We start from the raw sequence: 23,762 nt of genomic DNA on the forward strand, positions 1-23,762 counted from the left end.
CCTCCCTATGAGAGCTACACCAGAATCAACCGCCCTGACGGGAGTCAGCTATCCTAAAAAGTGTGAGGTAAAAGAACAGAAGTGGCTGGGCCGCAGATGACAAGGCGTGTGTATCTGGACAATGTGAAATAGTTGCGAGATTGAAGCCTATTTTGTATATTTTCAAGAACATAACAAAGAAAGGGTAGATGAGAGATATCTGAAATTAATCTAAAGAATGTTTGGAAAGCGTGAATTTATGTCGGTCACCAACACGCACACACACATGTTTGCGATAGTCAAAGAGCATAGGGTGGGGGATAAAAGAGAATATGTTTAATTTAGCTAGCTGAACGGGTATATACAGCATGGTCATCAAAATATATCTAATTCATAGAACAGGATATGGTAGAACTTATGCAAGATTCCATATAGGTCAACAGGTTGAGCTCCAAGGTTTGTGGCTATCAGACAATTACTGACTGATAAGCCTATCTTCACATGACTTGAGACTACTACCGCCACCAAGATTGGCAGCGGAATCTCCCAATACCAAAAAGCCTCGCTCGACCCCTTGGTACTTCTATTATATACATGATCTGACAGTGTAAGCTATGGCTGCACATCCTGGCACCCTCCATGCACTCTTATCCCGCGCGAAATCACACAAGAAAGCTCTCGACTCCCCTTCATCAGAAAATACTCCAGCTCTCAGCGACGTAATCGCAGAATTCGAAGAATGCCAACGGCGCATTGCACAGCTCTCCTTATTCAGTACCAATGAGTCATTAGATGATATTACCACTGGGGATCTACAGTAGGTGGCCATGCCTGTACCTAAGGTGCTTCTCGAGGAGATCTACGGGACAAGCCAAACTAAGCAAATCCCCGTTATTCGGACCATCACTAGGTACCTGACCACCGATTATGTCCTTGCCGACCTTCTCCAAAGATCATACGACACAGACCGCGTGAAAACCCTCCAGCGGTCGCGGGATGAATATGAAAAATATCTAGAGCGTCTAGATCAATATGGCCTTCTCTCGCTGGAGGATAAGAAGCTCTACGAACGATACACGGAAAACCCCCGCTCATTTAGCCTATGCCCTTTAAACGATGCTGTTGCGCGGAGGAATATCAAAATATCCAGGTATCGAGATGAGAAAGAGCTGAAACAGCAACTAGAGGTATAAAAATAAATCCAGATACGTAATTTTCTATGGCACTTTGGATTAGGCTGGTGCTAAATGTGGCTTGAAAAAAAATTCTGTAGTATCTTTCACAAAGTCAAGGCAGCTTTCAAGCTGATGAAGATCTAACTCGACAACTATACCTAGCTGAGATTAAACTCTATACACACCAGACATTCCAAGCCCTGGACATGTTATCGCAGGAATTATCCATGCTTGCAAGTACCCAGGCTGCTGTCCCATCGACCGATCCTGGTTACAATCATGATAATAGACAACGTGACTCCGACAATCCACCCGGCTTTTCCGATCGATTGGATATAGGGTTCGCTCAGAATGTCCGTGGAGGCAGAGTAGGGCCTCTTCTAAGCAAAACTGGCGTACCGCTACAACCATTCGTCCTCACAAGCAAGCGCACGGAACTTCGAAACGGAGTTTTTAGACCCGGCCATAACTTGCCCACCATGTCGATTGATGAATATCTAGAAGAGGAGCGGAAAAGGGGAGGCATTATCGAGGGTGGTGGAGAGCAATCCGACCAACCAAAGGAAATTGACGAAGATGATCTAGAAAAGGCTGATGAAGAAACTATGAAAGCGAGGGCGTGGGATGAGTTCACTGAGGATAATCCGCGAGGGTCCGGTAACACGTTGAATAGAGGTTGATGAATCTGGCCCACGGCCTGTTTGAGAGTGTTATTGGTATGTTTCCAAAACGCCGATGGCGTCCAACATTAGCTATCTAGCTATCCTAAGTCCCAACGGAGTAGTTAGATTACCCCTAAAATCGCAATACATTGTTAGCGAATCATTGGGGATTCTCATCACAAATTCATGGAACGGAACACACATACACGCAAGGGGAAATTTTCCCTTTTTAGTTCTGGCCACTTCGCCAGGAATAACCCAAACAGCTCGCGAGTCAGAATGTCGTATCCCTTCGGAAAAACAAAATACATGTCAGCTTCACGAAACCCTCCCGTCCTCTTCAAAACACGCCAACAGATAACAGAGCAGAAGCGGTCAACATACTCGACTCCCAAAATGCAACCCGTCAATCAGGAATTCTTTCCCGAACATTTTCGCACCAGGCAATCCTGAGCCCGGGAGCATATCCCTGGTATCCAGGTCATGGAACTCTTCGTCAGTAAACCCCAGTTCGTTGCACTTGGCCTTGGTCATGGCCGTCCAAAAATCCAACACCGCCACACGCTCTGTTTGCCTTTCAAACTCCCTCCCTATATCCACAATCTTCTCCGCAAAAAGTCTCTTTGAAGCCCACGTCTTGTGCCCCCTACTTAACTTTGCCATGGACTGCATGACCTCCGCAACTTCGGGCAGGTCGTCGGCAGAGTCCATTTCGGATGAGGGCACATCAACAGGAGGGGGCGTGATCAGTATGATCTTGGTGTTCTGCGCGCCGGGATGGTCCAGGATACTCTTCACGTAGTGTCGGATGTGCTCTTCGAATTCCGGCAATGGCACGTAAGGACCCGAGGATAAGAGACAGGCGTCGTTGGCACCTAGGAAAATGGTAATGAATAGGGGGGCAGGGGGTCCGCGGTCTGTAATCTTATTGACGATCTCCCTTTCAAATGTGCGACGGAGAGTTTTTGTGGTTTGACTGAATTTCGAGGAAGGAAATTCTTCAGGTCAATGCCACTACATTGGAACAAGTTGGTGGGGAAGGATGTATATGGGTATGTATGGACAACGGATGATGAATATATGGATATATTTCATCATTCAGCAATACAAAGAGCTGCTGTTTAACGACTTACCCAGAATATCCTGCATAAATCATGAATCAGTACTAGAACTAAAACACAAGCTCTCTCCATGCATCAAGAGCTCTTAATCCATAGTGGGGCCCAGTTCCTTAAACCATGTAAACACAACTGGTAGGCAACTACATGTAAAAAAAAAAAAAAAACCAGTCCTTTCTTTTGAAAAACTAAAATAAAATAAAAAATAAAAACACGAATACACACCTTCATTGACAACATCCACCCTGCCGTCGTAATATTGCTCCAATTTCCACGCAAACCCATTATCCCCCTCGTAGCAGGCCCGCTCCGTCAGCGAGTCTCCGAACAGATAGATGCGTGGGTAATCATTTGAGGTTGGGCGTTTAGTCATAGCTATAATAGCTAAAAATGAGCCAGCCGTTTGTTCTGCTGTTATTTGTTGAGTGATTTACGTTTGGGGCTCTGTTTCGTTTATATTTAGGTGACAAAACTGATAGTCAGGTCAAAACGGTGAGGGGTGCTCAGTGATTTGGTTGGGATTGTGGGACAGCCTTTTAACAGTAACGAGATAGTGACTTGGATTTCATGAAAAGTATGTACATCTGAGGTGGCTATGGGAGGAGATGCATATTCATAAGTGTGTATATTCAAGTTTTGTCATCGGGCGAGGCTGTAGATGCCTGCATATTTCTCCAAGGCAACTACCTCATTGGTTCATAGATATATATTTTAGTTTGGCGGATATGAATTTCCTTCCTTCCTTCCATGCGGTATTACAATGGCTAGTGACTATAGAGTGGTATCATGGCAGTTATCGTGCATAGGACTGCTAGAAAGCGTAATATAAAAAGGTAGTATCATCGCCATACAGTGAGCCTTTCGGGCATTGATCCATATGCAGTTTGATATGACAAACAAGCAGCCCAAATCATCATAGGTCGTCATATATCAGATCATCGAATGCCTACCTGCCAAGTACTTTGGCGGATTCGTCAGATATTAGAGTGCTTAATTATCTACCCCACGCTTTTTTCTTCTGCTGAATTTCCGCCAGAATCCTCCCAGCACCCAGCACAACCAACTCATCTGCAACCTTCTTCCCGAACACCTCCGCCTCCTCTCCAGACGTAACTTTCTCAACCTTCTCAATCTCCACAGCCTCTTTCCCATCCACACTCGACACAATAGCGCGTAGCATCAATGTCTCCTTCCCCTCTGCACCCTGCACCCACTCCGTCTCAACCCCAAGCGGCGCACTACAACCCCCTTCCAACGTCCTTAGCAGATTCCTCTCAGCCAGGCACGCAAAAGTAGTCTTCCTATCCCCAATCTTCTCAACCATCTCTTTCATCCGCTCATCATTCGCTCGTATCTCAATTCCCAACCCTCCCTGGCCCACAGCATGTAGCATCTTGCCATCCTTCGAGTCTAGGTAGTGAGAGATACGTGCGCCTTGGCCAGTCCGCAAAAGGCCCGCAGCGGCCAGGATTAGAGCGCTAAAAGGCCCATCCTGGGCGTCGAGCTTTGTTAAACGGGTGTCGATGTTTCCTCTTACATCCTTGGCTATGAGGTGCGGGTAGTGTCGTGACAGCTGCGCGATGCGCCGTACCGAGGAGGTCCCCACTATGGATCCTGCGGGAAGTTCCGCTAATGTCATGTTTGGCAGCCCCTTCTTGATAACTAGGACATCTCGAGGATCTTCTCGCGGCATCATAGCGCCGAGAATGCATGTTGTGGGAATTTGAGTTGGCACATCTGTTGGAGGAGAAGATATATTAAATGAACACTGGCGGGAAGAAGGCAATAGAAATCAATAATAAAATAAAGACAAAACTAACAATTGGAAGCGAAGCAAAACACTTTCAAAATCTAGAAGGGCAAAAATCGGAAAGAACGTGAATTAAAAAACCTACCTTTCAATGAATGAACAACAAGATCAATCTGTTTCGCAAGCAACAGTTCTTCAAGTTCCTCTGTCCAGAGATTCTTCGAAGTGAATTCGCGGAGTGGTGTTACTTTATCCAGGTCTGCTGCTGCATCTTTGGTAAGGATGTCGAATTCGTACTGTGGCCAGGCGGCTTTTAGGGCATCCCGCACGAGATCGGTCTGCACCAGGGCAAGTTTTGATTTGCGTGTGCCAATTGTAAAAGTGGTCTTTGTTGGCGACGTTTCCGACGCGGGGTGAGCTTGTGGAGGGGCAGCGGCCATGGTTGAGAGGCTGGATCAGTAATTAATCCTGCTTGCAATTAGTCTATATTTGGTTAATTATTCAGCTTGCATTGATAAACAGGCTAGGTTCAAAGGGCAGAGGGAAACTGTTTAATTTTTTAAAGCCTTGAGACGCAATGTGGTGGTGATGTTGAGAAATCATCATCATTATTATTTTTCAATTTTCGTCCGGCTCTCATTTAAGTTAGTGAGTTGACATATGCTAGAAAGATGTTCCGCCACTCAAAAGCTTGGGATAAAACCCATACATGACATTTTGGGGACAACGAAATAATTTACAGGCTGTGTCAAAGCAGTCAAGAGATGGTAGGACAACCGCCTATCCGACTCCAAGAGTATTCATTACAAATAATATTATAGCCTGTTTGGGTTGCTATTGACTCCTCGATTTGTTAAACCATCGTTCCAGACCAATTATGGTCCTCTCAAAGGCAACTAACTAACCTCGGCACCGAGCATCGGAGGCGGCGTGGGTCGAGATAGCCTCAGATCCTCGCCCGCTCAACCTCATAAACACTTGCTCCTCCCATTCCTCTACCCTGTCCCACGCACCACCACTCCTTGTTTGTGGCCATAGTGTTGCTCTTCCAACATCCTGTTTTTGTCCCTCTCCCAAGAGCGCCCACTCCGCCTTGGTTTGTTAAGTAGTTGTCTCCGCATTAACGGTTAAGTGAACAAGTTCGCCTTCTCCGCTTTTTCAGTGCATTAACCATCCCTCTCCGTCCTCGCAAAAGGACACATCAAGCTTTGCCATCATGGGCACCAATTCATCGCGATCAACAAACCTCCCTTTGCTACCGCTATCTAGGGATTCGGTTCTCTTGCCCGGTGTCACCCTTCGTATTCCGCTGTCGGAACGCCCTGATATCCCTCTCCTCCTCACTTCTCTCTTCAGCAAATCCTCCTTAAAGGCTGGAAATGCCACCATTGTTGGCTGCTCTCCTCTCAATTCTCCCTTTCTGAGCAAGGATGGCAAGAAGCTGTTGAATAATGTGGACGGATCAAGTACCCGATCAGCAGCCTCGAGCACAGTCGACCCAGCTAAAGCTTCCAAGCATGATCTCTTCAGCTATGGCACAGTAGCTAAGGTTATTGGCGTTCAGGGAAGGCCAAATAGTGAGCCATGTCTACTTGTGGAAGGCTTGAAGCGGTTTTCGATTAGCAAGGTTACCAAGGAGACTCCGTTCTTAGAGGCGGATGTGACTGTACATGATGAAATTGGTAGGTTGCCTTGTGTTTAATTATCCTTCGCGTATATGTATACAATGGCATATGAAAACTAATAGATATCAAATACACAGCCCCCCTTGCCACTGACATCGCAATCGTAACACTCTTTGACCAGGTCAAGCGACTTTCACGAGAACTTTTGGCTTTCCTCAGACTCACATCCTTCTTTCCGCATCAAACCAATGGCATATCTCCCCTGATTGCTCGACGATTTGAACTTTTCATCGCCAAGAAGAGTATCTCGCAAGCAGGAACTCTCGCCGATTTTATGACAGATGTGGTGGAAACCACATTCGAGGAAAAGCTACAGGTTCTAGCTTCGATTGACCTGAAGACCAGGCTAGAGAAAGTTGTGGAACTCTTGTCAAGACAAGTCCAAGACATGAGAAGCAATATTAAGGTGGCTTCTATCACTACATCGAGCAATCCTTCGAATTTTGGCGTTGATATCAATCAGTTGGATCCGCGCCAAAGAGAACTACTGTCCCGACGCTCCATGACGGGAATCAATGGCTTTCCACCGGGGATTCACGGAGGAATGGGGGATGTCGGCGAAGAGAAGGAACCAAACGAAATCGATGAACTCCAGCAAAAACTTCAAGATGCCAAGCTAAGCCCAGAAGCCCAGAAAGTAGCAGATCGTGAACTCAAGCGGCTCCGTAAGATGAATCCTTCCAACGCAGAATATGGCGTCTGCCGAACATACTTGGAGAATCTGGCTGAGATTCCTTGGTCTAAGGTCACTGAGGACCAGTTGGGTGTTGAAACGCTCCAGAGGGCCAGGAAACAGTTGGACGATGACCATTACGGCCTGGAAAAAATAAAGAAACGCCTGTTGGAGTACTTGGCGGTTCTAAAACTGAAGCAGACTCTCAACGCTGATGTTGATAATCAAATTTCAAAGCTCTCGACAGATTTGGACGTAGATGAGAACAGCAGCGAAGACGAAACTGAATCTAAATCTAGCGCTGAGCGGGCCGCCATAGAAACTAAGCTACAGCTTCTCAAATCAAAGCGTATGACAGACAAATCTCCAATTATGCTCCTTGTTGGCCCTCCTGGTACGGGAAAAACCAGTTTGGCCAAATCAGTTGCCACAGCACTTGGCCGCAAATTCCATCGTATTTCTCTTGGTGGTGTGAGGGATGAGGCCGAGATTCGCGGACATCGGAGGACCTACGTCGCGGCAATGCCTGGGCTTATCGTGAATGGACTGAAGAAAGTGGGTGTTGCCAACCCAGTTTTCTTGCTTGATGAGATCGACAAGGTGGTCGGCTCCAATTTCCACGGCGACCCGTCAGCTGCCATGTTGGAGGTCCTTGACCCAGAGCAAAACCATAGCTTTACAGATCACTACATAAACATCCCCATCGATCTGAGTAAAGTATTGTTTATCGCAACCGCAAACTCTTTGGATACTATCCCTCCACCCCTCTTGGATCGTATGGAAACAATCCAGCTTTCCGGCTACACAACCGTTGAGAAGAAACATATCGCGTCCCGCCATCTCGTACCCAAACAGATCCGGACCAACGGCCTTTCAGACGGCCAAGTCTTCCTCTCTGACGAAGTCCTTGAGAAAATCATCACAGCCTACACCCGTGAATCTGGGGTCCGCAACTTAGAACGCGAAATTGGCTCCGTCTGCCGCTACAAAGCTGTCCAATATGCAGATGCCAAAGATACGTCCAAAGAACACACATATAATCCGCAGGTCTCCATCGAAGACCTAGACGAAATCCTCGGCATCGAGCGTTTCGACGAAGAAATCGCAGAAAAACACGCACGTCCTGGTATCGTGACAGGCCTTGTCGCATACTCCACCGGTGGCCAGGGTAGCATCCTCTTCATTGAAGTGGCCGACATGCCGGGCAATGGCCGCGTGCAGCTGACAGGCAAGCTGGGTAATGTGTTGAAAGAATCTGTCGAAGTGGCGCTTACCTGGGTCAAAGCACACTCGTTCGACCTGGGTTTGACCCACGATCCCAACGAGGATATCATGAAACATCGCAGCCTGCATGTGCACTGCCCTTCCGGAGCGATCCCCAAGGACGGGCCCTCTGCCGGCCTTGCACATACGATCGCGTTGATCTCGTTGTTCTCTGGCAAGACGGTGCCGCCAGATGTCGCCATGACGGGAGAAGTTTCTCTCCGCGGCCGGGTGATGCCTGTTGGTGGCATTAAGGAGAAGCTCATCGGTGCGCACCGCGCAGGCGTGAAGATTGTTTTGCTCCCTGAGCATAATCGCAAAGAAGTACGGGAAGTTCCTGTCGAGGTTAAGAATAGTTTGGAAATTGTGCATGTCAAGTAAGCCTCCCCCACCCCGTTTCTTCTTCCTTTTCATTTCTTTTCTTCCACGTTTATTCAGAGTGAGATCACACCATTTTCCACCATGTTCCTAACACTTTCAACCCTCCCACAGGCACATCTGGGAAGCAATCCGGCACATCTGGCCGCATGCGCACTGGCCGGGCGAGCACACTCCGATGTTTGAGAGCAGATTGTAGTTCTTTTACTTTTTCCTTCTCTCGACATCCCAATTATACCGTGTGCCAGTCCTTTCAAGATAAGGGAAATATCCCACTAAACAAGATTGCATAATTAGCGAGCGGTGTCTGATATGTATTTCTTCTTTGATCTTTCCCATTGCTCCTTTCTGTTTTCAATCCAATTAGTATATTTCCATTCTCGCATTGTTTTTTCTATATCACGCAGTACATAATAAACCCCACTCTATTCCCCCCTAATCCAGATCTATTTCGAAACGTTCGAGTCAGTAATTCTCCTTGCTCGCTGTGTCAATTGCATATCCCCTTTGGAAAATAATGGCAAGAAATTTTTTTTTTTTTTTTTTCAGCATCCCAAGCTGTTGAAATATTATTATTATTATTATCATTATTATTATTATATATGTTTGCCTCAATTAGGTGATTAACCAATGAAGATCTCTTCTGGAAAGAACTAGGAAACTACTGTTCTCGTAAAACTGTTTCATGCTCCTATACAACACTTCTGACCGTGAACCTATGTAGGTCCCTAAAATCTCTTGTAGCAATAGCATGTCTATTTGTATAATACACTAAAACAGAAAATACATAACTAGAATCATTCTCAGTTTCCTGCCTCCTGGGTCCCGTTTTTTATCTAAAGGGAGACATTCGTTTGCAACATATTCCACCCATATCACGGGACCTAAAACAACCAAAAAGCTGCAAGAAACAAATCCCAATATCGACCCGTGAACAGAATGTTTTCCATAAAAAGAAGGAAGTATAGACCCCACATCCATATACATACAATATCCCAGCCCAGCTTCCATCCGGACAAGGTGGTCCACACTCACTTCCTCTCTGCCACAGGACCCGTATTATTCTCTCCCTTTAATATCTCAGCGGGAGCCATCTTCGCACTATTCACACCAGCGCCGAGTACAGGTCTGTCATAATTCAACCCCAGAGCCTTCCAAGTCGGCTGCCACTCCTCTTTACCCTCCAGCAGCCTCTTCGCCTGTTCAGCTATAGTGTCGCGCCTCTTCTGTGGCATGGGTTTGTTCTTCGCGTCTGGCGCAATGCTCTCGGAGGCATCCTCTTGAAGCTTCTTGGCTTCAAAATATCGATCTTTTTCCCATCTGTCACGGAGGAAATAAATAAAAGATTGTTAGTTAGCGCCGATCTGCTGGTCGACATAGTAAGACATAACAACAATGCAACAAAAAGGTAGGGGACAGAACTAAGGACATACGGCTTATAATCCTCCGGCTCCTCCGGCCACACGAAGGGCTCCGTCATTTCCACCGTCATTTTCTTCCTAGCCATGGGTCTTCGCCATTTGCCATACCCTTCCTTCCCGCACGGCTTCTCACGTGTGATTCTCTGTTGTTCGACATAGCTGCGTACTTTCAGGACATCTACGCCGTACGCCTGTTTCAGGTAGTCTTTAATGTCCAGTTTGTTGAAGGTCAGCGGCACCCAAAAGGAGGCATATCTGGGTGGGAGGAATGGGGTGCGGATGAGTGTAATGACAAAGTCGGGTCTGGGGTTTTTTTTGCGTATTGCCAGCAGAGGTTAGCTAGACATCTCTAAGACTTTGACTTATATAGGTCCTCCACAAATTGAGCAACTGGGAAAGCATTCGCATAGGGGAATAGGAATAAATAACAGCGGGTGCCCGGGTAAAGGGGTGCGGGTTGCGCTCATACAGATATATTTGCTTCCGTTGTTCATGAGGAATCGGTCGTAGGTATGGGCGGGCCTCGCGGAGGCGCGACAGCCTTTCTGCTACTTTTTTGCGCATGATGACCTATCTCATTGATATATGGATATAGCGGGGGATAAACGACAAATCGAGTCGACAAACAGTATCAATTGAATTATTTTCGGTGGTTTGTTGGACGCCAGGCAAAGAACGAGTTCGGAAATGGTAAAAAAATACATCATTGGCACGTAAGGGTGCCCGTATAAATTTCTTTTGCAACAATGCGGATAGTTCTATCAGAAGAAACGAAGCATGCGAAATACAGAAGACATTCTTGCATGACATGTAAAGCAAATATTATATGTAAGTGTGATCATCTCATTAGACTATAAATGCGAACCGTTAAAATTTATCCATTATGTACGCCCGCTGTAAAGCTTCAACACCACCACCATTATCCCGAACCCCGTAAGTGAGAGCAAAAGCGTAAATCATAAATACTAGTATATTCATGCAGCTTGCAGTTTAGAGTCAGATATTTGGAGCTGCTCAATGCTAATTCCCTTTGTAGATTCCGATTCAGAAATATTAGGTTGCTCTACCTCAGATTTTTTCTGTATCGTGTTTCCAAAAGCATCCACTTCGTCACCTAATGGGACGCCGTCATCTTCATTCTCTCCCTCCTCCTCGGAATCCTCTTCATTTTCTTCGTCTTCATTTCCTTCCTCATCAGATCGTAGATCATCACGCTCCCCATTTTCACCTCCGTCTCCATCGACACCCATCTCCTTCATGTACGCCTCCAACTCCCTTGCCATCTTCCTCGAGAAACCCGACGCTTCAACTTCAACATCCAGCCTTGCACCCCCTTTCTTCGTCCCCACTAGCTTCTTCGCGTCTTTAAAAAATGGCCCTTTCTCATCACTCGAAAATCCAAACCTCCGCTCAAAATACCTTTTGATGCACTGCACATCTCTGTCAAAGTACATTTCCGCATTAGGATGATCCACAGAGACCATCTGCGGGAAGTCGATAAGGATGGGTATCAGATTGATATTCTCCCCTTCAGCACCATCACCTCCCTCCTTTCTCTTGCCCCTTGCCGTCTCAGACCCAACGACCTCCTCCTTAATCAAAATATTAAACTCGTTAAAATCACCATGTATAAGCCCCACCCCGGCCAACCGCACAATCATCTCCATAAGCTCCGAATAAAGCCTGCCAGGGTCCGGAACCGAAGAAATCTGCCGGAGAGGGAACGCGTCGATCAAACTCATAACAATCGTATGTCTGTTCTGCGCGATGGGTTCGGGGACCGGAAACCCATGCTCGTGTAGCGCTTTCATAAAGGCAAACTCCTTCATCGCTGCGAGGCGCGACATGTACATCCATGACGCGGAGCTGCGGTGGCGTAGGTAGTCGCGGTTGGTCTTGACCGTGCGGAACGAGATGCGGCCCAACCGGTGGATTTTGAGGATATGTTGTTTGCCGTCTGAATTGGCGACGACGATAATGTCTGATTCTTTGCCGACGCCGATTTGGTTGCCGACCGAGTATATGGACTTTTGCTTCTGGTGGGAGTTAAGGGCGAGGTAGTCGAGGCCGCCATAGGTGAGGCGGTAGCCGTCGTCTGGAGAGAGAGAAGGGTAGCATGTTAATTGAGGCAAGAAATAGGAGAATACCAAGATCCATGGTCATTGTTTATATTATATACGTACACCTCGCATTCTTCACTCTTGCTATCAAATTTATCTTCGCCAGGTTCGATATACACTTATGCACGATACTTCCACCGCGCAGCCCCGATAACTGGACGATTAACGGCGTAGGTACAACTTCGTGATTCCTGCTGCCCATTTCGACCTGTAGATATGAGAGTCATCTTGTCAATTACCCCGCCGTTCATGGCAAAAACAGCGAGGTACACACGGGGTTACGGCTCTTATTTGGGGACGGAATGGGAAGGGAAGGTAAGCGTAGACATACAGCTGCGAGAGTACGGAAGTCCTCTGCGGCCAAATACCGCATTGCCTTTGGGTCGAGCTTCATTTTGGAGGGTGTGCCAACAGCTTTGAGAGATAGAGGGAAATGGGGATGGCTGGACTTCGACAAGTTTTCCCTTTGGTTAAAATCGTGCTTCAGGCTGGAGGGGTAAGGAAGCTAACCCCGAAACCCTAATTTTTTTTTTTTTTCACCCTGACCATACAATAAATATACCCCGATGAAACGAAGAACAAACTTAAGCACACTGGTCGTGAAAATATTTACTCAAAGAAATTAAGGCCAGATAGTTATCGAGGTCGTGGCCGTGAGAAGTGCGTTCTTGGACAATATATTTTGTTCTGGGATACGATGTCCTAGATGTCCTAATGGGTTTGGTGGGCAGTTAATCAATATATGATTCAGGCTCCCTCTAAATTCTACAAGATCTATGGGTCTACTCTGAAATGTGTTATATGAGGAACCTCCACTAACAAGAGCCGGCATGCATACGCATTTCTCACTTTCAACAAGATGGCCCTGGCGGTAGTAAGGACCAAGGATGAAGGAACAAACGAACAGTAATATGCCATTTAAAATCGTGGGGCCAAGCCGGCTGTCTTTGTATATAAGGAGAAGGACCCCACTCCCTAATGATGAAAGAAAAGCACTACCCATTACACGCTATTCACAGAAATAGTAGGAGACTTGATTCGGGAAATATTGAGAACATCAGCTGGAGAGGCGAAAGGGGAAGAATACACCTCCTTACGCTGGGCTTACCCATTCAGGGTTCTGTAGAGAGAAAGAAATACCAAGTCAGCCATCCTGTGCATCACAAAAGCTAAGGGTTTGAGGGTTCTATCGATTTCATTACCTTCCGCAGAATCACGAGTCCCTCCAAGGTACTGCTTAGGCTGATGTATTCTTCATCCTCCAGCTCCGCCCTCTCCCCATACGACAATAGCACGGGTGTGCTTTGCGTTTGCCACCCGGTGATGGTCTTTGGCTTTCCTGCCTGGCCCACCACGTCCACTGCCTGACCGACGCGGACATTCACAGTAAGAGGCTTGAGGTCTTCATCGAGTGTAACCAGGAATCGCGGGTACATGGCTGTGACAAGGAAGTAGAGGAGATAGTGCGAATCGGCGAGAATGAAATCTTTGGCGTCAATCATGGCCACAAGGACGGTAAGAAGACCGGCAGCAGCCACCCGCGACAGGACCTGGCGATCGGTGTGGAAGGGGTTGACAGAAAGGCTGCCCTTGCCCATATGCAGGAGGCCCTGGGCGATGCGGACCATGAAGAGCGAGTTCTGATCACGGTGGTAGTAGCTTGCTAATTGTCTGAGGAGCTGTGCGAGGCGTGCATTGTTCGTTCCGGCGCCAAGGAGACCCATGGCGAAAATGGAATTGATCGCGACATCGTTGTCATTGTCATGGCTGTAACGGGAGAGCGTATCGTAAACTTTCATTTGGGGGTTGCTGGGGCTGACCAAACCCATGGCCAGGGGAACTGCTTTCCTGATGTTTGCGGCGCCATAGTGCATCAGATGACCAAATTGTCGCAAGACCATATCTTGTCCAATATCTTCGCCCATCGCGATGAGAGAGAGGCCAAGAACAGCATATGATTGTACCAACTCTTCCCCTTTCTTCTCTTCCTTGTCTTCTATGACGTCGTTACAGATGTGCAGCAACTCTTGGAGCTTCAACACAGTACCAGTACCGGCCCACGCGCACACCGAAGCAAGTACGGAAGTAGGTTTCGCCATGGGGTGGTCAATCGCCTTGAGGATATCCAAGATAACATCGACTTCTTCCTGTCGGCCAAAGTAAAGGAGTGCAAGACCAAGTGCCATAAATCGCGTCCATTTATCCTTCATCTGTCTTTGCCGCTCCTCATCCATCAACGTGGTCGCAATAGCTTCACTGACCTGGTGGTTTGAAGAACCGACGAAGATCATTCCTAGCGAGACGGCCGCCATAGCAGATATCTGCATGTCGAGGGCAACATCCTCAACAATGGGCAAAAGAAGTTCGAGCAATTCTTCTTTACATGAGCCAGCATATGCTAGGCCCAGACCCATTATTGCAGCCACTCTCACGTGCACACTCTCGGCCTCAGGGCCGATGGACTCACTGAGCAGAGCCATGGCAGGATCTGCATCAAGTCTAACGCCGGAATTGAGGATGCCGATACCAAGTAACCCTCCGGCTTTGATTTGCTCCTCTTCAATAAGCGTGAACTTGTCGATTTTATCCAAACCTTCCTCCACATCCCATTGTAGCAGCATTCCCATAGATGCAGCGGTGGATAGCATGCCGTCGTCTTTCGTCTTCCAGACCCAAGGGCCCTTATCGCCATCGACCAGCATGAGTTTATCATTCCCAAACCCAGCATTGGCGAAGGCATTGACGAAAGCACTTGCCAGGTTATGTCTTGCGGAATCCACATTAGTAAGTCCAGATCCTCGATTGCTTTCCAGATGTGTTTTGTAGATGTCTTCCGGCATCTTAGGATCCAAAATATTAAGCTCCTTCGCGAGAGCCTTGAAGTGGTTATGCAGTTGAATATTGTGCAGGCACTCGGATAACTCTTGGCCTCCTTCCTCCTCCTCATCAGGTGTCAATTCAAGCCATATCTGTTGTCTCGCAATAAGGAATGCCATTTGTCTCTTGATGGCCTGGTCGTTCGTTGAGTCAAAATCTTTCTTGATAAGATCAATATCGTTCAGCCGAATGGCAATAACAATAGCTTGGGTGAGCTTGTTATAAGTCATATAAATGTCATGCGCTGTCCGCAGGAATTGGTGATTTTCGGGGTATGTGAGAAGGTTAACCATGCTGACCATATACAGGCAGACTCTCGAGTACGTATTCTCGTCGAGAAACTGTGGTATTTCCTCAATCATCTCAAGTTCACTCAAGAGGTCCACTGCATCTGCTTCGGCGTTGTGGGCTAGGAAGTAAGGGACGAGCGATAGGGAAAGATCAACCAAATCCTGCACATCCTTATCATCCGTCACCCTAACCTGGTATTCCTGCCCAATCTCCAGAGCAAGGTGTCGGATGTACTCGTGGCCCCATGAACCTAGATCGTCTGATTTGGCAAGGAGACGATATTTGAGTGTCTCCAACTTCTCTTCGTCTCCATATGTCATGCCAAGCACTGATAACATGTCGGCAAGTGAATCCTGTTTACGCATACAGTGGTTAGTCCGAAAAGAAAAAAGTTCGCCCAAACAAAACAAAACAAACCACTCCAGGAGAATATCCCGTACCTTATCATCACCCGCGTGCCATTGTTCGTATAGCGCAGCAAGCTCGTCATAATGCGGTCTAAGGAATTTAAGAGGTTTCGGCACAGCGGTCATGGAAGAGGTGGACGTCTTGATGAAGTTCTTAATCGCTTCCAGAGCAGGCTTATAAAGAGACGTATCAGGTTCCTAGATAGAATTTTGGCAAAAGCGTATGCCGCGTTAAAGAAAAAGAACCATAGCTTTAGAACCCAGAGCGCCTCTTCGACCAACGAAATGCAACTAACCTGTAACCGCTCAACAAGCATCTCAAGTTCACTTTTCAGTTGTTGATCCTCTTCACTAAGCTCTTCTGCAAAAAGGTTTCAATCACACGATTGTGTCAACTTCCCACACGAAAGAAACAAAACAAAAAGAGACAAAAAAACATGCGGCCATTTCCAACCCACGAGCCGCGGCCGGGCCAAAAACAAGATGGATGTGATGCTTTGTTGTTCTGCGTTCCATACCTTCCTTGGGTCCCTCCTCCTTCTTCCCATTCGCAAGGGGTTTGCCATCCTTAGCATCCTTCTTCTCCCCATTTAGTTCCCTGATATCGTCCACCTTTCCTTTGCCCTTGTCCGCCGCATTGGGCCGCTGATCCTTCGCCATGGCGGGTCTGGTTGGTCAAAGGAAAGAAGAATACACGTTCAGGTAATCCAGTGGATGGGATGGGGCAGTTTAGAAGTGTCGATAAGGATAAGGCTATGATATGGATTTGGGAGGTGGATGAGAAGGTGTGGGAGTGTCCTGGTGATTGATTGTTCAAGAGCTTTGGAGGGTTTGTAAGTTAGGATGTTTGAACCTTACCAAACAAGAGAGAGTAGCATCAACCAAAGAAATGATGCAAGGTGCTCTACATTCTCAGCACCGAAATCATGTGGGAGCCTGTCTGTCAGGTGTTTTCTATGTAACTACAGATTACTGGTAGTTATGTTACAACTCGCAGGCTTATTTAAAATCAGAGTGTCCAGTGTTAGCTTCTGTTGATGGGGGAATTGTACATTAAATATGTAGGAGTCAGAAGAAACTATCCTAATGATATTCCGCAAGCACTCCTGATGTATGTACTGTACAACTTTAGATTGACCGTAGAAGGTAGAGAGGGATATTTTAGAACCCAACCGAAAAAGCTATTGGAATAATGCTCAACAACTTGGTGAAAGGACCAAACGCTTGTCAAAAAAGGAAAACAGTATACAATCTAGTTCTTTTGCCCAAGAATAACTCCAGAAAGATTGCCTTGAAGAAAAAAACATGTTACTAATAATAATGGACGAGACCCGCCGACCAAGGACATAAAAAGTGTTTAAAAAAAGAAAACCGCTGAGCAATATGTAATAGTAAATAAAGACGATGTGACAACCGACTATGTAATTACAACCCAACCCCCTCCTCACCCTCTGAACAGAATAGATCATCCGCCTTCAAATCCTCAACCACCACCTGCTGTTGAGCCTGGGCTCCGCATCCACCGACCTTCTCCCGGAATTCCTTCATATAAGCCTGTGTCCTCCCAACAAGGTCAGGGGACGTCTGATCTTTCTGTGAATACGGCAAAACGTGTTTGGGAGATAGCTCATCCGGTAGTCCTGCGGGGAATTGTTGCAGGAGACTCGATATGGTCGAGGAATCGGCCAAGGGCAGCTCGACGGAACCTAGCTCGACCTCCTGTGGTATATCCAGCGATGAAGACGAGCCGCTGGAAGAGGGACTATTGGGATCGGCAATGTGTTTTTGACTGTTTGAATTTTGGGGGTTTTCAGAGATGGGTTTAGGCGATTGCGAGATCGAGGTGTGCTCTTCTGGTAAGCGGTAGAGTTCGTTGTGGATAGTTGATAGTACGGCATGGCTGCTTTTGACGGCGGGGAAAGAGGGATAAAGGAGATAATAGCCCCGGCAGCGGGTTAGTTCAAGCATATATTCCATCCAAGATGGGAACTTCTTCGAGATGAGATTAGCGTGCATCTTTAGACCTGCTCTGCGGGCGCTGGAAAGTCGACTCGAAAGGAATGACTGGAATTCAACCCATTTGTCCCCAAAGTATAGAGCCGCATTGCTATTGGGAGCCTGCCAGAGAAATACTGGTATGTGCTTGTCAGTACCTTGGGTGGCGACACGGGAGTCGGATCTGATTGGTGGAGTAAATGGTTCGCTATCGACGGTAGGGGTAGATGATGGAAGTTCGAGGGATATTCCTAGCAATCGGTGCAAAGATTTCTTGGCAGAATGAGAGTATTTATGTTGAAGAATGGCATATTTGAGATAGTGGTAATAGGATGGCGCAAGTTCCGTCTGAGGAGAAAGGATGAGGACGTGTGAGTAGGCCGGGTTTTTGGGGTAGAGTGAGTCGACTATTCGAAGGGTTGCTTCTTCAGAAGTTATGTTCCCATGTTGTATTCGGCGTCGGAGTGTGAAATGGTTATGCACGCTCCTCGGTGGCCAATGGAAGGATTTCAAATATTCAAGCAGTGGAGGATCAACATTATGCGGCAACTCGATGGTTAGCCCCAGGGTATCACCGAAGTAATCTGCCCTTTGGAGGGAACGAAGCAATCGAGTTAGGGAGCCCGAGGAGGCTGGGGGTGCCTGCACCAGGATTTGCACATCGACCTTGTCCCAAGCTGAATGAAGGTAAATATCATCTTTTCACGACCTAGGGGTTCTAGAAATGTATTCAAAAATTAATATCCTACGTACCTCCAAGTGAGTGGGAGTCCAGTTTTGACAACCACATGAAATCACCCCCACGAGCCGGAAGGCTGATATGAGGCACTCCGATCCGGCCAGCTGTTGCTTTGGCAGCGGTCCAATGAAATGTTTCATCAATGTCATGGCTGTGGGTAATTACGACCTTGGGACGAAAAGTATTGGCAATGCGGGAGAGCCCCGTGATTACACTTGATTCCATACGGGCATCGGGAGACCTAGAGGCATGGTCGGGACGTGCATCTTGCCAGAAAAAAAATATTTAGTAACACATTCTTCCAAATACGGCACATTGTTCGTATGATCGCAAAACCCACCATGCCAAAACAGCGGACACGACTCCTCGTCCACACCATTAACCATTTGTATTCCTTTCACCGATACGCTGCTCCTTCCCATCACTGCGAAATGCACGCTGTTCCGCTTCTCCTTAGCCATCTCACAGGCTAAAGGTAGAAGGTAGGAAAGAGCTTGCAGGTTCGCCGCCGCGAAAAGCACAGCGTTATTATACCAGCTATAATGGAGTGCCTGGTTCGAGTGCAGCGATTGGGTAAGGAGGGGAAACTTTATCGGCCCATTGTATTCATACGAATCATTGGTGGGAATTTCATCCATAGCAGGCGGGGCCTTGGGAGGTGGTTCAGAGGAAACGGAACCGCCATCTTCTTCTCGTTGTCCGGGGTCGCCAGGCCGGGGAGGGTCGTTATTATTGAGTGGTGCGTCGAATGGCTTCGTCGCGGGGGTTAGCTCGGAAGGAGGAACGGCTTTGAAGAGAATATAGACGATACATATGCCGATCAGGGTGAGGAGCACGCGTCTCCTTCGGGGAATTTTCCATGACGATGTGGCCGATCTTGGTTTGAAGTGTGCGGGTGTTCGGTGTCCGTGGTCGTCGAACTTTTTGCCCAGCTCCTCATCACCGAGATAGCCCCTTCTCGGCAAAGTCATGGTACGTGTGGGAAGTCAACAACGCGCTCCACGGGAGCTTCGTCGGGGGGATGTGTTTCATACGAGGGTATAAAGGCGCAGCCAGCCTTCGCTGTCGTTCATGGGGATTGGTGTTGGTCAACGGCGGAAACGAGCAAAAGAAATGGTGGTCGTTGCAGGAGCCGCCATTCGTTGCTTGCCGATGTTCCAGTTGGGGATATAAACTACTTGGCATCGTACTTCTTCGCTCTTGGCAAGATCAGAGTGCTTCGTATTTACGAACGTCATTCCAAAATTAGCCGTCGATGCTAGCGATAGACGAAGTGAATACTAACTAGCACTTGTTAGTGGAATGATCTCTCGGCACCGGTTTCAGCATGGAGCTCATGAAAGTTAAAAATACTAGTATTTTCAAAGTTAGTGATGCTGTCTGTCATCTCATGCTTGCCGCCAGCATCGCAGCCTATTCCAAAATTAGAGTGTGTCCAGGAGCTGAATAGCTTCACTGAACCCTATTACTAGTGCCGTCGCGTGTCTCAATGCAAAAAGCTTTGGAAGCATTATTCCTTGCGAGTCCAGAATTTGAGCTTTGATCTATCGCCATGCCAGTCCTGGTCAAGGAGCCTCGCGGTTCGTACCGTTCGTGTCAAGAGTGACTTGAATGCCATAGTTTGAAAGCCTGCTGTTTGAATGATACTTGGCTCCAACGAAGGATCATTAATGCCGCCTGTGTGCCAGCTGAATAGTTGTTCTCTCTGGGAGATAACACACGAGTTATAGTTGTGCCTGATGTCAGGGCAACATGACAAAACAGTTGCTGTCAGGGATTGATCATAACACACGGTACAATTACTATGGACTATATACAGATCTATTGAGCAGATTGCATCACATTGCACATACAAAATAACTGGGCAATTCTTGATGAGCCACAACAAATACGGAGTGCAAGCAAGCGGAGTGCATAGTAGCCATCAATATATCAAAGTGTGAAAAGCTTTGGTGTCGGTCGCGCCAAACCGGATGAGGTAAACCGCAGAGTACGATGACGTAATGATGATGTCATCGTTTCCGGACCTGTGCCTAAACAACTAGTCATTTATAGTTAAAGTCTTCTCTGTTTTCCAGCTATTTACCAGTTTGTTTTGATTCAAATCTGAGATCACAAAAGAGCAGAAACGATCTAGATAAATACACTTACAATAATTGGCTGAGTGCGGTGACGGAAAGCCGGTTATAAAACCAGAGAAAAAAACCCGACCCCTTGTCGGTGCTCGTCAGAAGATTAGCATGATCCTCAACATTGCATGAGCTCAGAGGTCGATACTGGTGTTGTCAATATTCGAGTTCAAAAGGAGTCCTTACCTTTGTTTCCCCCTTTTCAGCCTTGCTTTCCCCTTGGCGATGCCCTGACATCCATGTCCATTCTGGGCTGGTGTAAGGCAGTTCGCGGAGCCGTGTTCTGCCAGTGGTGACAGACTCGCAGGGTTGGGAGAGAATATATTCCTAGGACTTGTGACAAGCATTATTTCTAACATCCTCTACCAAGGGGTTAATCGGCTTCGCTGTTTCTGCCTCTCTGGCAGGTTGGTTGTCTGAAGTCCACCCCTTTTTTCCCAAAAGGATTTCATTGACCTAGCGTCTACAGGGACGAGGTGCTTGTTTGGGCATGAGGAGCCCCTGTAGGCCACCCACCAACTGAGATGAGGATGCGGGCGACTTACTGAATGCCACTCTTCTTTCTTTTCAGTTATCCCCATAAGGGGAATAACAGGATAGGTCTCATGGCAAAAGCTGAACCCTGATGTGTGAATGATTGTGTCAACGAGCAGAATTCCAGGCTGGAAAAGAGTTGAGGAAAGAGGGATGAAACCGGGCGATGAGCGGGATTTTATACCTTGTTTATATACCCTGGAATATACGGCAGTCGCCGTCGAGAACCAGATGCAGGAATTTATCGGGAAAGCGCGATGGTCAAGATTCAAGAGACTGCAACGTAGTTGCCGCCTGAACTTGGGCGAATGCTGAATACTCCTGAGGAAGGTGCTCAAGTGTGACTCTCAATTCTGTCCACTATCGCCTTGCGTGGCTGTCCAGCCGGCGCTCCTCAGAAGTCCCTCCAACAGTTCGATGCTTCTTGCCCACCTTGACTCTATGCAATTTCCCCTTCCCTTGCTTCTACACCCTTTTCCTTCCATTTTCGACTTAATAGTCTGCATCTGCTGCCCTATTACGGAAGCCGGAACGGTGTTACTTCCAGGGCAAGTACTATATCACCGGCTTGCTACACTGACTGGAATCTTCCCTCATTCCATCGCGGGTGCTAGTAATGAGTTGCTCTCCGCCCTCAGAGCCATTTACGTCGCCCGTTTGAGGCAGCTATCTCATTCGCCTTAGTGGCAGATATTCCGGCAAAAGAATCTTTAGGTGTTTTTTTTTTTTTTTTTGGTTTTTTCATTTTCATTTTTTTTCATCGTGGATTATGCTACAATTGGTCTTACTAACGGCCTCCGATACTGTAGTTAATATTATTCCAGTGCGATACTTACTGTGGCCCAATGTCGCCGGAGATGGCTCAGAGTCCGCTGTCCTCATTGCCTTGAATCCTGGTTTACCTGTAAACACTCTCATTTTCGGTATCCTTCTCCATCCCAAGCCTTCGTGACAAATTCTCATTTATCACCAGTGTGGTAATTTACAATCCAGGTGTCTTGGTGATTTCACACTTGTCAAAGCGCGCTCGGGGCTGACGATTGCGCTTTGCATCAGCTGGAATCGTGGGGAAACTTGAGAGTATAGTCGGCTCAGTGATGATTTGGCCTTTTGTTCATAAGGTTGTCCAGGGGTAGGCCCAAGACTCAACAACTATAGAAAGTTGTGATTGATGCGCACCCTAAAGAATTACAAAGAATGAAAGAAAGAGATGTGGATAAGGCATGCCACTGTGACTCCAGAAAAGGAATTGACGAAACTTGCAGGCCACCAGCAGGGTAATAATAAATTTATATTTACATTTATTGTTATTGTTATTTTATGTAGAAATTTCTTTAATATTTTAAGTTGCCCATAGCTCCATTCGATGAAAGAAGACTGAGAATACGTTACTACACCTACCCAATGACCTCCTTTTCATTACCCCGACTTTCCACCTCGCCCAAGATGCAATTGAAACCTTTCTCGAGCCACTTGGAGACATCGACACCCAGAACCAGATGCTTTGCACATTAAGATGTAGGGAATCTCAATCACATTTTCTTTGGAACAGTTTTCGGCGAACGGTCAGCCGAGAGAAAATCACGAACATGATGTCCATTACCTATACACAAATTATCTCTCTGGGATGAGATAATTATTGAACTCTGAGCTCTCTATATTTCATCGAGGCAGCTTCTTCGCTTTCAAGTAGAGTGGAGGTTGTTCCGGGCCAGAGGGCGGCACCAAATTGGCGACCGCAACAGCCATTCCACTCGCTCAACAACGGAAAGGATGGCGACCGCCCGATTCAAACCGCTAAGTATTGAGAGGGACCTTGCAAGGACCGCAGTGACAAGGAATTCCGCCACGTGGGCGACTCGCCAAATGACAGAGAGCGCTGATATTGAATTATCCAGAGTAGAAAATCTTCGGACGTTGGGACAGGAAAGGTAAGCGCACGTCTTTCAACCTTGAACGCTTAAATTGGAGCCTCGCTGAAACCCCGGCCATTTGATTAAGTCACATCCACTAGGAAGTAAGTACGTTTAACTAGACCAGAACATCACTGGAGAAATTTTGAAAAAAAAAAAAGAAAGAAAGAAAGAAAAAAAAACAAACCTGAATTCAACACAAACGAACTTTGGTGAGCTACCAGCTAGCCGCCTGCAAAAAAGCGACTTACTCGAAAAGTACTGTGCTGAAGAGAAAGCAGAATGACAAGAGCCCTGTTGCGCCTCCAGACGCCTCGCGATTTAAAGTTCGGCAGCCGCCGCAGTCCAGACAGACCCTGGATATGACTAAGCAGCCCCCGGCCTCTTGGCGTTCCAGCCACAAGCCGGCGCTGACCTAAGCCGCGGCCCGCGATGGTAGGTGCGTGCGTGAAAGGGACAACTTCGGTTATTCTCCGGCCAGAAAGAGACAGCAGCGGCGGATCTGTCGAGGTGTCTATTCTCTCGATGCTGGAGGGGACATCTCTTCTCTGCTGCGGTGTATACGCTGCGTTGCTTCTCCCGGTACTCCGTCCAGCGCCTGGGTTTCTGCTCCGGATGTCTGTTGGCCCTCCCGCAACCCCCCTCATCCCAGC

At 47.3% G+C, this 23,762-nt stretch overlaps 10 protein-coding genes across 10 annotated transcripts; 3 read left to right on the top strand and 7 right to left on the bottom strand.

Annotated features, from left to right (window-relative positions):
* Nucleotides 1–593: 593 nt before the first annotated feature.
* HCBG_01752 (uncharacterized protein) lies at nt 594–1,834 on the top strand (the record flags this gene model as incomplete). The annotated part of the gene is made up of 3 exons (XM_045428801.1): nt 594–796; nt 890–1,166; nt 1,253–1,834. The coding sequence occupies 3 exons, from the start codon at nt 594–596 to the stop codon at nt 1,832–1,834; spliced, it is 1,062 nt and encodes a 353-aa protein (XP_045290587.1).
* Nucleotides 1,835–2,191: 357 nt separating this feature from the next.
* HCBG_01753 (uncharacterized protein) lies at nt 2,192–3,307 on the bottom strand (the record flags this gene model as incomplete). Its single annotated transcript, XM_045428802.1, has 3 exons — nt 2,192–2,792; nt 2,950–2,959; nt 3,160–3,307. 3 exons carry the CDS (start codon nt 3,305–3,307, stop codon nt 2,192–2,194), a joined length of 759 nt encoding a protein of 252 aa, XP_045290588.1.
* A 299-nt stretch (nt 3,308–3,606) lies between these two features.
* HCBG_01754 (porphobilinogen deaminase) lies at nt 3,607–5,124 on the bottom strand (the record flags this gene model as incomplete). Its single annotated transcript, XM_045428803.1, has 2 exons — nt 3,607–4,671; nt 4,830–5,124. The coding sequence occupies 2 exons, from the start codon at nt 5,122–5,124 to the stop codon at nt 3,929–3,931; spliced, it is 1,038 nt and encodes a 345-aa protein (XP_045290589.1).
* A 776-nt stretch (nt 5,125–5,900) lies between these two features.
* On the top strand, nt 5,901–9,148 carry HCBG_01755 (lon protease Lon1 2; the record flags this gene model as incomplete). The annotated part of the gene is made up of 3 exons (XM_045428804.1): nt 5,901–6,366; nt 6,447–8,682; nt 8,798–9,148. The coding sequence occupies 3 exons, from the start codon at nt 5,901–5,903 to the stop codon at nt 8,880–8,882; spliced, it is 2,787 nt and encodes a 928-aa protein (XP_045290590.1).
* A 566-nt stretch (nt 9,149–9,714) lies between these two features.
* On the bottom strand, nt 9,715–10,668 carry HCBG_01756 (mitochondrial 54S ribosomal protein YmL41; the record flags this gene model as incomplete). Its single annotated transcript, XM_045428805.1, has 3 exons — nt 9,715–10,003; nt 10,117–10,359; nt 10,574–10,668. 3 exons carry the CDS (start codon nt 10,666–10,668, stop codon nt 9,715–9,717), a joined length of 627 nt encoding a protein of 208 aa, XP_045290591.1.
* Nucleotides 10,669–11,078: 410 nt separating this feature from the next.
* On the bottom strand, nt 11,079–12,618 carry HCBG_01757 (serine/threonine-protein kinase RIO2; the record flags this gene model as incomplete). The annotated part of the gene is made up of 3 exons (XM_045428806.1): nt 11,079–12,199; nt 12,288–12,432; nt 12,556–12,618. 3 exons carry the CDS (start codon nt 12,616–12,618, stop codon nt 11,079–11,081), a joined length of 1,329 nt encoding a protein of 442 aa, XP_045290592.1.
* Nucleotides 12,619–13,317: 699 nt separating this feature from the next.
* HCBG_01758 (26S proteasome regulatory subunit) lies at nt 13,318–16,545 on the bottom strand (the record flags this gene model as incomplete). Its single annotated transcript, XM_045428807.1, has 5 exons — nt 13,318–13,344; nt 13,427–15,745; nt 15,833–15,997; nt 16,096–16,160; nt 16,318–16,545. The coding sequence occupies 5 exons, from the start codon at nt 16,457–16,459 to the stop codon at nt 13,318–13,320; spliced, it is 2,718 nt and encodes a 905-aa protein (XP_045290593.1).
* A 326-nt stretch (nt 16,546–16,871) lies between these two features.
* Nucleotides 16,872–19,504, bottom strand: HCBG_01759 (uncharacterized protein; the record flags this gene model as incomplete). Its single annotated transcript, XM_045428808.1, has 3 exons — nt 16,872–18,471; nt 18,548–18,799; nt 18,874–19,504. 3 exons carry the CDS (start codon nt 19,502–19,504, stop codon nt 17,225–17,227), a joined length of 2,130 nt encoding a protein of 709 aa, XP_045290594.1.
* Nucleotides 19,505–20,457: 953 nt separating this feature from the next.
* On the bottom strand, nt 20,458–22,114 carry HCBG_01760 (uncharacterized protein; the record flags this gene model as incomplete). Its single annotated transcript, XM_045428809.1, has 5 exons — nt 20,458–20,566; nt 20,849–21,024; nt 21,208–21,284; nt 21,558–21,710; nt 22,033–22,114. The coding sequence occupies 5 exons, from the start codon at nt 22,112–22,114 to the stop codon at nt 20,458–20,460; spliced, it is 597 nt and encodes a 198-aa protein (XP_045290595.1).
* Nucleotides 22,115–22,969: 855 nt separating this feature from the next.
* On the top strand, nt 22,970–23,528 carry HCBG_01761 (uncharacterized protein; the record flags this gene model as incomplete). The annotated part of the gene is made up of 2 exons (XM_045428810.1): nt 22,970–23,127; nt 23,327–23,528. The coding sequence occupies 2 exons, from the start codon at nt 22,970–22,972 to the stop codon at nt 23,526–23,528; spliced, it is 360 nt and encodes a 119-aa protein (XP_045290596.1).
* Between the last annotated feature and the right edge of the window lie 234 nt (nt 23,529–23,762).

This window comes from Histoplasma capsulatum (assembly GCF_000150115.1).
Source record: "Histoplasma capsulatum G186AR genomic scaffold supercont2.2, whole genome shotgun sequence".
NCBI classification, from domain to species: Eukaryota; Fungi; Ascomycota; class Eurotiomycetes; order Onygenales; family Ajellomycetaceae; genus Histoplasma; species Histoplasma capsulatum.